General features: G+C 40.3%; 1 protein-coding gene across 7 annotated transcripts in view; it reads left to right on the top strand.

The window, feature by feature from the left end:
- The window catches only part of exoc1 (exocyst complex component 1), a 94,216-nt gene that overhangs the window by 29,858 nt on the left and 50,051 nt on the right, over positions 1 to 14,307 (top strand). For 4 of the 7 annotated variants that reach the window (XM_063043111.1, XM_063043109.1, XM_063043108.1 and 1 more), the window contains exons 4-6: positions 1,194 to 1,353; positions 2,050 to 2,070; positions 13,560 to 13,747. In XM_063043111.1, coding sequence (XP_062899181.1) covers positions 1,194 to 1,353; positions 2,050 to 2,070; positions 13,560 to 13,747 — 369 coding nt within the window. The remainder of the gene's footprint in view (positions 1 to 1,193; positions 1,354 to 2,049; positions 2,071 to 13,559; positions 13,748 to 14,307) is intronic. The other 3 variants (XM_063043112.1, XM_063043110.1, XM_063043107.1) reach the window with 1 other exon arrangement.

Below are 14,307 nucleotides of genomic sequence, written 5' to 3'. Positions count from 1 at the left end.
TAAGAATTAAAGAAGAATATCACTTCTGATGTTTAATTGATGTTGACAACTCTATAACCATGAATAACAATTTACATGAATACAGTAGATTTAATACATGAAAAATATCCCAGGTGAAAGATGAATCCAATATCAGAGAAAGTTCATGAAGACATTACAGGGAATTCTGCTATAATGCGACAGTTGCACTCCTAAGAAGTCTCAACACAGCACATTGTGACATAAAAATGTGTAAATGGGAGAGAAGGAGTTAGGAATTAGAGATTTCCAGACATGCAATAAGTTATGTTTCTTGCAGAGTTTAAGATGGTTTTAGTAGCTATAAATTCATTTTGTTACTGCAAGCTAAAAATACTAAAGGCTGTAAAGAACTCAGAGGTTAGGGAAGAAAAATCAACATGGCAGGCAAGGAATGCACAAGAGTATAGTATGAACAAATTTTGAGTTTGGGTGAGGGAATGGAAGGAAAAGTTAAAGCAATGGACAATGGGAGATAAGACTGGAGAGCAGAACCTTTTGAGAATAAGAATTTCACATCTCGCCTCCCAATATTTAAGTGTAGTTCAGTGAAGACTCGAGCAGGACCTGTATGGGAAAGGGTGCTTTGGTTGAGTTATGCTTATGGAGAGTGGAAAATGGGAAGGACTTGAAGAAGTTAGATCAGGATGTGAAAAAAATAATTTGAATATACTTTCACTGGTGGGTGGAGAAATTGAGAAACATGGCAGAAATAGTTATTCTTTGTGATTGAAGAATATACAGTAAAACACCAGTAATTTGCTGTCTGGCTATTCAGAGGTTCTGCATCTGGTTTACCTTGTGATATCTGCCATGCTCACTTACCACTTGTTGGTCCAGATTCCCACACTGAGGTTCAATTAGAAATTCTGATTTTAATATTTTGACTATATGGGTGTTATCACTTTGAGAATACTGTTAGGTTCCATACTCTGTATATTTTGATGTTCATGGTGAACTGCTTCATCATACCAGTCCTGAAGAAGGATCTTGGCCTGAAATGTAGACTATTTGTTTACTTCAATAGATATTGCCTGGCCTGCTGAGTTCCTCCAGCATTTTATGTGTCTTTCTTTGGATCTCCAACAGATTTTCTTGTGTTTGTCATCATACTAATTTTTTTTTCTAAAATCAAATACTTGAACTAAACGAATTTGTATTATCTATGCTCGCAGGAGAATCCAGAGTTTGATTTGCACTTTGATAAAGTGTACAAGTGGCTTGCTAGCAGCACAGCAGAGAAAAATGCTTTCATTTGTTGTATTTGGAAACTTAATCAGCGATATCTTAGAAAGAAGATCGAGTTTGTCAATGTTAGTTCACAGTTACTGGAAGGTGAGTCTCAGTGTGATGATGATAAACATTTCATTTTAGTAGAAATGACAGTCTTCACATGATCTAATTGTCCTCCTCCTGTTATGTGACAGCTTGCCTGACATTAATTTTTTTTCTTTCAGTTTCTTCATAACACAGCTCAGTCTGTTCCATCTATCTTTTCAACTCCTATTATCTTTTTTGCTCGGTATTTAAATGGCCCTTATGAAAATTAAGTCAAAACATTTATGTAATCAACAATGCTGAATGCAATTAAATTTTTGAGCTTTCTTTGCAGGCTTATTGTAATATTGGAATATAGTCATTTGTATGCTAATGATTGCTTCCCATCAAGGTCACGTTTTGTTTTTTCACCATATTACTTTGTGTATTTCATCTTGGCCTCAAATTTATAGAATGCAGTGTGGTCAGTCTAAGATAAATTCAACCTTTTTGTGGATGAATATTTTAGTGGCTAGCATTTTTACTTCTGCAAACACATTTTTTGATTTCTATCTTTTACATCTTTGGAAAATATTTCTGTTGCACTGCCGTTTCTTGAAAGCACATTGTAATGGTGGATTTGGCAAGCCTGGCGGCAGTCTTGGGAATTCATTGTAAAATGCTGCCTTTTTTAATCTGTATTGCTACCTGTTGCTATGATGTTTCTTTGCTTATCTTCCTTTAATCCTCTTTCTCTATTCTTTCTCTGCAAAGAACTTCCTAAGGTTACAGAAGGTTGGTGATGTTTACTTATTTTTGTCGTCCTGGTGTGTATCTATAATTGATGTTCAACTTTATTAATAAAGAGTTCAAGTAAAGAAATTGGTTGTTACCTTTTAAAAACAAGAGAAAATTTGCAGATGCTGGAATCCAAACAACACACACAAAATGCTGGAGGAACTCAACAGGCCAGGCAGCATCTATGGAAAAGAGTACAGTCAACATTTTGGGCCGGGACCATACTCTTTTCCATAGAACTGCCTGACCTGCTGAGTTCCTCCAACATTTTGTGTGTGTTACTTGTTATCTTTTAAAATTTGCGTTTTATAACTTCAGCGCATACCAAAGCATTTCGCACACAATTGGTAGAACCTCCGCTCTTCTGGGTGTAAAAAGAAGCTTTATGATTTTATATGTATAGATGTCATTAGAAGTGTTCACAAGTATTAGAGATCTAATATCCAATAACATAAATAATTCTTTTTGAGACTACACCATTGTATTAGGACTCCAAAATAATCCTAATTTCCTTTGTTCAAATGATACTGACCATTTTCCTCTGCTAAGAATATAAGCACACTGGATTTTTGGGAATTAATTATTAAGACCCTGCAAGATGATCTTTATTAAAAATCCTTAAAGAATTATATATCTATTTTTTTTCTTGTTTATGTTTTGGCTGTTTTTTAAAAAAAGGTTTTCCTGCATTCTCCTTTTACTTAGTATTATATGACCTGAAATTTTAACCTTCCTTTTCAGATGCTGAGGAAGCTATTGTGTATATCTAGCAAGTAGATGTTTACTGCAGGTCACTATAGAGAATGAGCAACTGCATCCCCTCTGTTTCAAGAATGCTATCCAAGGCCGCATTTTTTTTCTCTTGAAGAATTGCGTTTTGCATCTTGAGTCTGGAATTAAATCCATGTCTAATGCTGGTTTTGGGGGTATTTATTTGCTAAACTGGGCCCATACACAATTTTAGACCACAGAGCAAGTAGATATTCTGATTTCTGTGCCCATCAGGAACTTGCATGGCCCAGCAGTCTGTTCATTTGTACAGAGTAACAGAACTCTGTTGAATGCTGTTTTCATGGAAGTACAAATTGTACTTTATAGGAATAGGAGTAACCTTGTTACTATTACAGTTTTGATGGTTTGTAGACAATATCCGATTGCTTTAAGGTAGAAAGATATTCGATATCATGAAAGGAGTTGAGACTCATTTGTTATACAGCATGGAAACTGACCCTTAGCCCACTGCATTTGCACTGATCAGCTAATGGTTAAATTTTTTAAAATCAAGAATGTCCTCAAAACTTCGGGGTTGAGGGGATGGGGTGTACAACATGCACACCCACTCCTTGAAATCCCTGGCCACCAACTGCCCAAATTGGAAAAGGAGCATTCAGAAAGGCATATGAGAATTGGGAGCATGCAACAGCTCAGCATAAATAGAAGAGGAGTGCAAACTACCCACTCTCCTGCTTATTACGGTAGAGGCTATGTTCAAGATGTGCAAGGATGGAATAGCGGAACAACAGTTGTCTCTGCTACCTCAGACCTCCAGCAACAGTCCTGACCTTGCGTGTCTTTTTTGTGTTGATTACATCTTCTCTGTCTGACTACGTGGGTTTACTCTGGGTGCTTTGGTTTCTAATAATTTAGATGAAGGGATTAAAAGTAACATTAGCAAATTTGCAGATGACACAAAGCTGGGTGGGTGGCAGTGTGAAATGTGCGGAGGATGTTGTGATAATGCAGGATGACTTGGACAGGTTGGGTGAATGGGCAGATGCATGGCAGATGCAGTTTAATGTGGATAATTGTGAGGTTACCACTTTGGTGGCAAGAACAGGAAGGCAGATTACTATTTGAATAGTGTCAAGTTAGGAAAAGGGGAAGTACAATGAAATCTAGGTGTCCTTGTTCATCAGTCACTGAAAGTAAGTATGCAGGTACAGCAGGCAGTGAAGAAAACTAATGGCATGTTGGTCTTCATAACAAGGGGAGTTGAGTATAAGAGCAAATTGGTCCTTCTGCAGTTGTACTGGGCCCTGGTGAGACCACACCTGGAGTATTAAATTTGAGGAAGGACATTCTTGCTATTGAGGGAGTGCAGCGTAGATTCACGAGGTTAATTCCCGGGATGGCGGGACTGTCATATGTTGAAAGATTGGAGCGACTGGGCTTGTATACACTGGAATTTAGAAGGATGAGAGGGGATCTGATTGAAGCATATAAGATTATTAAGGGATTGGACACGCTCGAGGCAGGAAACATGTTCCCGATGTTGGGGGAGTCCAGAACCAGAGGCCACAATTTGAGAGTAAGGGGTAGGCCATTTAGAACGGAGCTGAGGAAAAACTTTTTCACCCAGAGAGTTGCGGATCTGTGGAATGCTCTGCCTCAGAAGGCAGTAGAGGCCAATTCTCTGGATGCTTTCAAGAAAGAGTTAGATAGAGCTCTTAATGATAGCAGAGTCAAGGGATATGGGGAGAAGGCAGGAACGGGGTACTGATTGTGGATGATCAGCCATGATCTCAGTGAATGGCGGTGCTGGCCGGACGATGCTGAGGATGTTCTACGAGTTTGTGGTGGCCAGTGCTATCATGTTTGCTGTTGTGTGCTGGGGCAGCAGGCTGAGGGTAGCAGACACCAACAGAATCAACAAGTTCATTCGTAAGGCCTGTGATGTTGTGGGGATGGAACTAGACTCTCTGATGGTGGTGTCTGAAAAGAGGATGCTGTCTAAGTGGCATGCCATCTTGGACAATGTCTCCCATCCACTACATAATGTACTGAGTGGGCACAGGAGTACATTCAGCCAGAGACTCATTCCACCGAGATGCAACACAGAGCGTCATAGGAAGTCATTCCTGCCTGTGGCCATCGAACTTTACAACTCCTCCCTTGGAGGGTCAGACACCCTGAGCCAATAGGCTGGTCCTGGACTTAGTTCATAATTTACTGGCATAATTTACATATTACTATTTAACTATTTATGGTTTTATTACTATTTATTATTTATGGTGCAACATAACGAAAGCCAATTTCCCCTGAGATCAATAAAGTATGACTATGAAGGGCCGAATGGCCTACTCCTTTACCTATTGTCTATTCTCTTCCCTTCTGCTGATGGGTTATTTTGCCAATATCATTCTTCTTGGTGAAAATGAATGGCAGCTTGATGAACGTGATAAGGAATAAATTGCGGGGCTGCAGGGAAATGAAGAAATAAGATTGGATTTTTCTACAGGGAGCTGGCATGTTCTTGATATGCTTAATGGCTTCCTTCTGCATTTTGTCTGTGTAATCCAGGGTCTTGCCTTAGACCTTTATTGTTGGAGGGTTGTGTTGTCAAGCTTGGCATGTTGGTGGAGGATTTTTGTTTTTCAGCTGTTTAGAATGCGGGCCCACTGTCTTGTGTACTTGGTGAGTAAGATGGAGACTTAGAATTCAACAGCTGAAAAATGTGCATGATACAGATAATAGAAGCAGGAGTGGGATATTTGCCCCTTTTACCCAGATCCGCTGTTCAATATCATCATGGTTGATCATCCAATTTCAGTAATGAATTGTAACTTTATCCCTATATCCCTTAATCTCTCTCTCTCTCTAAAACAATGTCCCACTGCAACTTGAAAATATTCAATTATTTGGCTTCAACCGTCCACTGTGGTGTAGATTTCCACAGGTTCACCAGAAGTAAGTAGTTCTGCTCATCTCAGTCTTATTTGGGTTATCATTAGACTGTGATCCCATGATTGGAATGTCCTGCTGTCTAATCTATCTAGTCTTGTTAGAATTTTTTAAGTTTCAGTGAGATTCCCTGTCATTCTTCTCAACTCCAGTGAATATATGCCTAATTCACCAATCTCTCTCCATACAGTAATACTATTATCCGGGTGTATGTATGATGAATCTGTGCTGTACTTCCTCCATAGCAGGAATATCCTTCCTCAAGTAAAGAGACCAAAATTGCACATAATACTCGAGATATATTTTCACCAGGCCCTGCACAATTGCAACAAGGTATCCTTGTTCCTACAGAAGCATTGTCTATGTCAATTACTGAGATTATGGTGACCTCGGTTGTGAAGTGGAGACCATGTAGATTGAGCAGTTTCCCTCCAGAGCTGGAGCTTAGTTCCACTCTAGATAGAAGCTTGTGTAAGATGAGATGCTGTATTGAAGAAATAAAAAGTATTAAGCTACTAACACAGCCTTATCTGATACAGGTCTTCACCGAGACTTAACAAAGTGCAATACAATGTTCAGTGGGGAGGTAACTTTAAGGAGTGTGCTCTTCAGACTCTGCTAAGTGATGAAGTCAGAGGATTTAGTGATATTGAAAAGACCATTTCTAATGGTTGACACTGCTCTCTTCATTTTCTCTAGTTCATCACATGGTAAAAGACATGTCTGCTCTTTCTTTTCAAATTCTTCATAATCATAGAACAGAGAAAATAACAGCACAGTACAAGCCCTTTGGCCCACAAAGGTCAATCTAACTCTTTCCTCCAATATAACCCTCCTATCATTTATATACCTGTCAGAGTTGCTTAAATGATCTAAATGTATCCGCCTCTACCACCATCCCTGGAAGGGCATTCCACACACGCTGTGTAAAGACCTTACATCTTCCCTCCCCTTATATTTTCTTCCAATCATCTTAAAATTATGCCCGCTGGTATTAGCCATTTATGCGCTGAGAAAAATCTCTGGCTATTAATTTGATCTATGCCTCTTATCATCTGTACACTATCTCATCTGTCAAGTCACCTCTCATCCTCCTACCCTCCAGAGAGAAAAGCCTTGGCTCTCTCAACCAATCTTCATAAAATATGCTCTCTAGTTCAGGCAGCATCCTGGTAAACCTCCTGAACTCCCTCTGTATAAAGCTTCTACATCCTTCCTATAGTAATCCAATTGACATGTGAACTGGCTTACAAAAGTATTGGGAATCTTGGCCATTTCCGAATAAACATTTTAAATAAGTTTCAGTTTTCATTTCCCCACCTATAAAATCACTTTGGTAGATGTACGTTCTTGATGTGCATGAATTCCCTGTGTTTCTTGCAACATGTATTTATCCTATAATTAACAACGCCTTTATTCAACATGCCTTCAGCCAGCCATTATCTTGAATGTAAAATTCATGTTCTCTTTGGAAGAACTGATCATATTGGTTTTCATAAATTTCAAAATTATAACGTTAATCTATTCTTCCCTTCTAAAGTCAGCGTCACATTCAGAAATGATTTTCCAGGCCAAAATTCCTGCTTTAATTTTCTATCAATAATTGCATTGGGTTGTCCTTCAGGCAAACTTCTATTATTTCTATAGAGGAAAATGAAAGTGTAAGGATATGATAAATTTAACTCCTAATATATTGAATGGCATAGTATTTTCTATGGCATTTTAGACTTTGTAATTTGGGACAGCTTTTCAGCAAAATCTAATCCACTCATTTTAGGGATTCTTATCCTTTGCTGTGATTTATGCTCTGAGTACTGTGATAGAACATCTGCCCAGATTAGCCAGTAAGTAAGCAAATAACTGGTTAATTCATTGAGCTAAACTACTGGAAGACTGTGTCTGACACCACACTGAAAGAAACAGCATGGTCGAGGATCAGCAACCAGTCACTTTGGGGCAAAGCATGATCTGCCTCATCAACCTGCCTCATCACAAATAGGAAGTTGGAGAGTTGATTCCATAGAAACCATAGAAAAACTACAGCACAGAAACAGGCCTTTTGGCCCTTCTTGGCTGTGCCGAACCATTTTCTGCCTAGTCCCACTGACCTGCACATGGACCATATCCCTCCATACACCTCCCATCCATGTATCTGTCCAATTTATTCTTCAATGTTAAAAAAGAACCCGCATTTATAACCTCGTCTGGCAGCTCATTCCATACTCCCACCACTCTCTGTGTGAAGAAGCCCCCCCCTAATGTTCCCTTTAAACTTTTCCCCCCTCACCCTTAACCCATGTCCTCTGGTTTTTTTTCTCCCCTTGCCTCAGTGGAAAAAGTCTGCTTGCATTCACTCTTATCTATACCCATCATAATTTTATATACCTCTATCAAATCTCCCCTCATTCTTCTACGCTCCAGGGAATAAAGTCCTAACCTATTCAACCTTTCTCTGTAACTGAGCTTCTCAAGTCCCGGCAACATCCTTGTAAACCTTCTCTGCACTCTTTCAACCTTATTTATATCCTTCCTGTAATTTGGTGACCAAAACTGAACACAGTACTCCAGATTCGGCCTCACCAATGCCTTATACAACCTCATCATAACATTCCAGCTCTTATACTCAATACTTTGATTAATAGAGCCCAATGTACCAAAAGCTCTCTTTACAACCCTATCTACCTGTGACGCCACTTTTAGGGAATTTTGTATCTGTATTCCCAGTTCCCTCTGTTCCACTGCACTCCTCAGTGCCTTACCATTAACCCTGTATGTTCTACCTTGGTTTGTCCTTCCAAAGTGCAATACCTCACACTCGCCTGTATTAGACTCCATCTGCCATTTTTCCAGCTGGTCCAAATCCCTCTGCAGGCTCTGAAAACCTTCCTCGCTGTCTACTACACCTCCAATCTTTGTATCATCAGCAAATTTGCTGATCCAATTTACCACATTATCATCCAGATCATTGATATAGATGACAAATAACAATGGACCCAGCACTGATCCCTGTGGCACACCACTAGTCACAGGCCTCCACTAGGAGAAGCAATTCTCTACTACCACTCTTTGGCTTCTTCCATTGAGCCAATGTTTAATCCAATTTACCACCTCTCCATGTATACCTAGCGACTGAATTTTCCTAACTAACCTTCCATGCGGGACCTTGTCAAAGGCCTTACTGAAGTCCATGCAGACAATATCCACTGCCTTCCCTTCATCCACTTTCCTGGTAACCTCCTCAAAAAACTCCAATAGATTGGTCAAACATGACCTACCACGCACAAAGCCATGTTGACTCTCCCTAATAAGTCCCTGTCTATCCAAATGCTTGTAGATTCTGTCTCTTAGTACTCCCTCCAATAACTTACCTACTACCGACGTTAAACTTACCGGCCTATAATTTCCTGGATTACTCTTCGATCCTTTTTTAAACAACGGAACAACATGAGCCACTCTCCAATCCTCTGGCACCTCACCTGTAGACAGCGACATTTTAAATATTTCAGCCAGGGCCCCTGCAATTTCAGTCTCCTTCAAGGTCCGAGGGAACACCCTCAGGTCCCGGGGATTTATCCACTTTATTTTTCCTCAAGACAGCAAGGACCTCCTCCTTTTTGATCTGTACAGTTTCCATGATCTCACTACTTGTTTCCCTTAAATCCATAGACTTCATGCCAGTTTCCTTAGTAAATACAGACACAAAAAACCTATTTAAGATCTCCCCCATTTCCTTTGGTTCCGCACATAGCCGACCACTCTGATCTTCAAGAGGACCAATTTTATCCCTTACAATCCTTTTGCTCTTAATATACCTGTAAAAGCTCTTTGGATTATCCTTCACTTTGACTGCCAAGGCAACCTCATGTCTTCTTTTAGCCCTCCTGATCTCTTTCTTAAGTATTTTCTTGCACTTCTTATACTCCTCAAGCACCTTATTTACTCCCTGCTTCCTATACATGTCATACAACTCCCCCTTCTTCTTTATCAAAGTTGCAATATCCCTTGAGAACCAAGGTTCCTTATTCCTATTCACTTTGCCTTTAATCCTGACAGGAACATACAAATTCTGCACTCTCAAAATTTCTCCTTTGAAGGTTTCCCACCTACCAATCACATCTTTGCCAGAGAACAACCTGTCCCGATCCACGCTTTTTAGATCCTTTCTCATTTCTTCAAATTTGGCCTTCTTCCAGTTCAGAACCTCAACCCTAGGACCAGATCTATCCTTGTCCATGATCAAGTTGAAACTAATGGTGTTATGATCACTGGAACCAAAGTGCTCCCCTACACAGACTAATGTCACTTGTCCTAACTCGTTTCCTAACAGGAGATCCAATATTGCATCCCCTCTAGTTGGTCCCTCTATATATTGATTTAGAAAACTTTCCTGAACACATTTTACAAACTCCAAACCATCTAGACCCCTAACAGTATGGGAGTCCCAATCAATATATGGAAAATTAAAATCCCCCACCACCACAACTTTATGTTTCCTGCAGTTGCCTGCTATCTCTCTGCAGATTTGCTCTTCCAATTCTCGTTGACTATTGGGTGGTATGTAATACAATCCCACTAATGTGGCCATACCTTTACTGTTTCTCAGCTCCACCCATAAGGACTCAGTAGACAAGCCCTCTAATCTGTCCTGCCTGAGCACAGCTGTAATATTTTCCCTAACAAGCAATGCTACTCCCCCACCTTTCATTCCTCTGCCTCGATCACATCTGAAACATTGGAACCCTGGAATATTAAGCTGCCAGTCCTGCCCCTCCTGTAGCCAAGTTTCACTAATTGCTATAACGTCATAATTCCACGTGTCAATCCATGCCCTCAACTCATCCGCCTTCCCCGCAATACTCTTAGCATTGAAACATATACACCTCAGAAGATTTTTACCACCACTCACAACCTTTCTATTAGTGGATTTGCTTGAACTTTTAACATCATTTATTTTCACCCCAGCCACACTGTCAGCTCTGGCACTCTGGTTCCCATCCCCCTGCAAATCTAGTTTAAAGCCTCCCCAATAGCACTAACAAACCTCCCTGAAAGGATATTGGTCCTCCTGTAGTTCAAGTGTAACCCGTCTCTCTTGTACAGGTCCCACCTGCCCCAGAAGAGGTCCCAATGATCCTGAAATCTGAAACCCTGCCCCCTACACCAGTTCCTCAGCCACTTGTTCATCCTCCAGAGCATCCTATTCCTACCCTCACTGGCACGTAGCACAGGTAACAATCCTGAGATTACCACCCTGGAGGTCCTGCTTTTCAACTTCCTACCAAGCTCTCTATACTCACTCTCCAGGACCTCCTCACTCTTCCTTGCTATGTCATTGGTACCGATGTGCACCACGACATCTGGCTGATCACCCTCTCAGGATGTCATGCAAGCGATCAGAGACATCCTTGACCTTGGCACCCGGGAGGCAACAAACCATCCTGGAATCTCTGTCACGACCACAGAACCTCCTATCTGCACCTCTAACTATCGAGTCCCCAATCAGTACCGCTCTCCTCTTTTTCCACCCTCCCTTCTGCACTGCAGAGCCAGACTCAGTGCCAGAGATCCGGCTACTGCAGCTTGTCCCAGGTAAGTCATCCCCCGCAACAGTATCCAATGCGGTATACTTGTTGTTGAGGGGAATGGCCACAGGGGAACCCTGCTCTGCCTGCCCTTTCCTCTTCCCTCGCCTGACAGTGACCCAATTTCCTGTCCTCTGCTCCTTTGGCGTAACTACCTCCCTGTGGCTACTATCTATAATCTCCTTATTCTCCCGAATGATCCGCCGGTCATCCAGCTCCTGCTCCAGTTCCCTAACACAGTTTGTCAGGAGCTGCAGCTGGATGCACTTCTTGCAGGTGTCGTTGTCAGGGACACCGGAGGGCTCCCTGACTTCCCACATCCTGCAAGAGGAGCATTCCAACATCCTGCCTGGCATTCTCTCTACTCTAAACTATCTGAACAAAAAACTTACCGGAACCTACCCTGGCCTCTGCCTGTTCTCACCGAAGCCTGTTGAGCCAAAGCCGTCCCACTCTTACTCAGTCCACTCCGACGATGGCCGCTGTATATGGCGGTCTGTTTTTAAACCTTGGCGCACTACATCACGCACCTGCTCAGTGCAGACCCTTCTCCCTGAGCAGTGTTTTTAAAAAAAATGACTTTTTCTACCCGAGTTCTTCTCTCCCTTCTCAGCTGCTTGCTTCGACTGAAACAAGAACCGTTGAAACTATTCTCTTTTTAAACCTTTAAATACCTTTATTCCTTTAAATACTCTTAACCAGATTAAAGATTTTAACTGAATGTTTTCAAAAATGTATTCAAAAGATAATTCAATCACTCTAGCTTTTTCGTCAATTAATTTTTTATTGTTTTGTTAAGAATTGTAAATCCTGTACTTTGCTTTAAAAAAAATTAAAACATTTAAAGAATAATCTTTGTTTTTGAGCAAAAGCTATTTGCTTCTTTGAAAGATTCCTCTGAGTTTAATGCACAGAAATCCACAACAAAATTTGTTATCATGTTATCTTTATATTCTTATTTCTTCACCATATTGCCCCTGTTAAAATCTGATCATTTATTTAAACCTGTAAGTGTTCACATGATGGGGAATTTTTCCTGGGTCTCGGCCCAAAACGTTGACTGAACATTTTTTTTCCATAGATGCTGCCTGGCCTGCTGAGTTCCTCCAGCATTTGTGATTACTCTATAGTGCACAATTTTTTTTTACAATATGCATACATGAATAATATAGCATTGTGGAAATCTACTTAAGCATAGATCAATTAGCAGTTAATAACTTTTGAATAGTCATCAGTTTTGAATTTGAACTCTCCTGCGTATGCCATGCTTGGTATACAAAAGAAGTCTGTGTACCTAATAGCAATTGTCTGGAATGCAGTAACAGCAAGCTGACTGGAGGTTCCATGGGGAGCTGTCACACAGATACAGCACGCATAAGCACATTTGGCCTTCCACACCTGCACATTACAGTCGGGAGACTGATGCCTGCATCAGTTTGAGTCAATTGCATTTCCATAATTTGCAAACCAAGCAACTAGGCATGCTACATTCATGCTGCATGCTGAATGTCATTTATATTTAACTCTGAAATTGACATTATGGTTCGCAGATTCTGGTGACCTTCTTTCTAGTCTGTTCTGTAATCATCCTGGATGTGTGAATCCTGACTATAATTGTGAGCAGGATATTCACATTGTGGGTAATTTTACAGTTGGGCACAAGCCAATACGTTTTAATAAGGCAGGGGTATGCATGAAACCTAGTTAACCTTCCTTCTAATTAACTTAACACCCAAATGTGGTTTTCTTCCCAACTGTAAATCCATCTGTTATTTGTTAACACAGTACTGACCAGAATTCCCGAAAGTGTACTTACTGCATAACACAACAGCACTGCGTAAGTTTGGTTATTGTGAGAGCAATTTGATAAGCAAAGTCAACAACTGTGTAAGCTATGCCAGGATCTGCATCACATATTTAAATATTTTAAGTAAATTCTGTAATATTAAAGAAAATCATTCATTGTAGGTCTGCCAGTCTGTGTATTAAACATGCAAAGTTACCAACTTGCTTAGGGAAAAAGGAAGGCTTCCAAAAGTACACTAGTTTTTGTGTAGATTACAGATAAAGTGTCTTTCTGGCTATCACACTACTTCACCTGTTTAATGGTTCTGTACATTGTTTTTAAATTTAATCATGAAATATGTTCAGTACCTAACTTTTTAATAGTACTTTAATGCCTTGAGGGTTAACCAAGTTTCATTTTACCAAATTTCTCCAAAGAGTCTGTTCCAAGTGGCGAAAATCAGAGTGTGGCTGGTGGGGATGAAGAATCCTTGGATGAATACCAGGAGTTGAATGCAAGAGAAGAACAAGATATTGAGATAATGATGGATGGTTGTGAATATGCTATCTCAAATGCTGAAGCCTTTGCAGAAAAATTGTCTAGGGAATTGCAAGTGTTAGATGGGGTGAGTGTAGAATATATAAAGAACTAATTGCCTGCTAGATTGGACCATTTTGATTCAGACGTATCAAAAATGGTTATTGTGTAAATAGAGTAATATTACATTTGTTGTCTGGTAAAATGTATAATAATTTGTGGTTTGTTGGGAAATATTAAAAATCATGAATACCAGCTACGATCAGCAACATGATTATTTGCAAAGCCTTGCTAGCTGCCCCTTTAACACTTAGTCATTGTGTACATTCTTTAGTGATCAGCTTTCGAGGACATTAAAATTGCTATCTGGCCTTAAGCAACAGAGCTCATCACAACTTGGTTCATTGCTGTACTCTGCCTGCAGTGTAGCTTTTTGCTATCTGCTACTGAATGGTCCAAGATGGAGAGGTATCCCTTCAGCACACTGTTCACCTGCCATCATTTAAATGTACTGGATGATGCTGCAGAGCATTTGATTTACATAACCAATGGTACTTGGGTAAACCCACTTAGTTTTCCTACGTAGCAGAAGGATGTCTCAACAGCAAATGTTGACTTTATAGGAGTGCTTCATTTGACTTGGGGTAT

This window comes from Mobula hypostoma, chromosome 3 (genome assembly GCF_963921235.1).
Source record: "Mobula hypostoma chromosome 3, sMobHyp1.1, whole genome shotgun sequence".
NCBI lineage: Eukaryota > Metazoa > Chordata > Chondrichthyes > Myliobatiformes > Myliobatidae > Mobula > Mobula hypostoma.
Note: the sequence above shows the minus strand (reverse complement) of the source record. Positions and strands in the feature narration are given on the sequence as shown.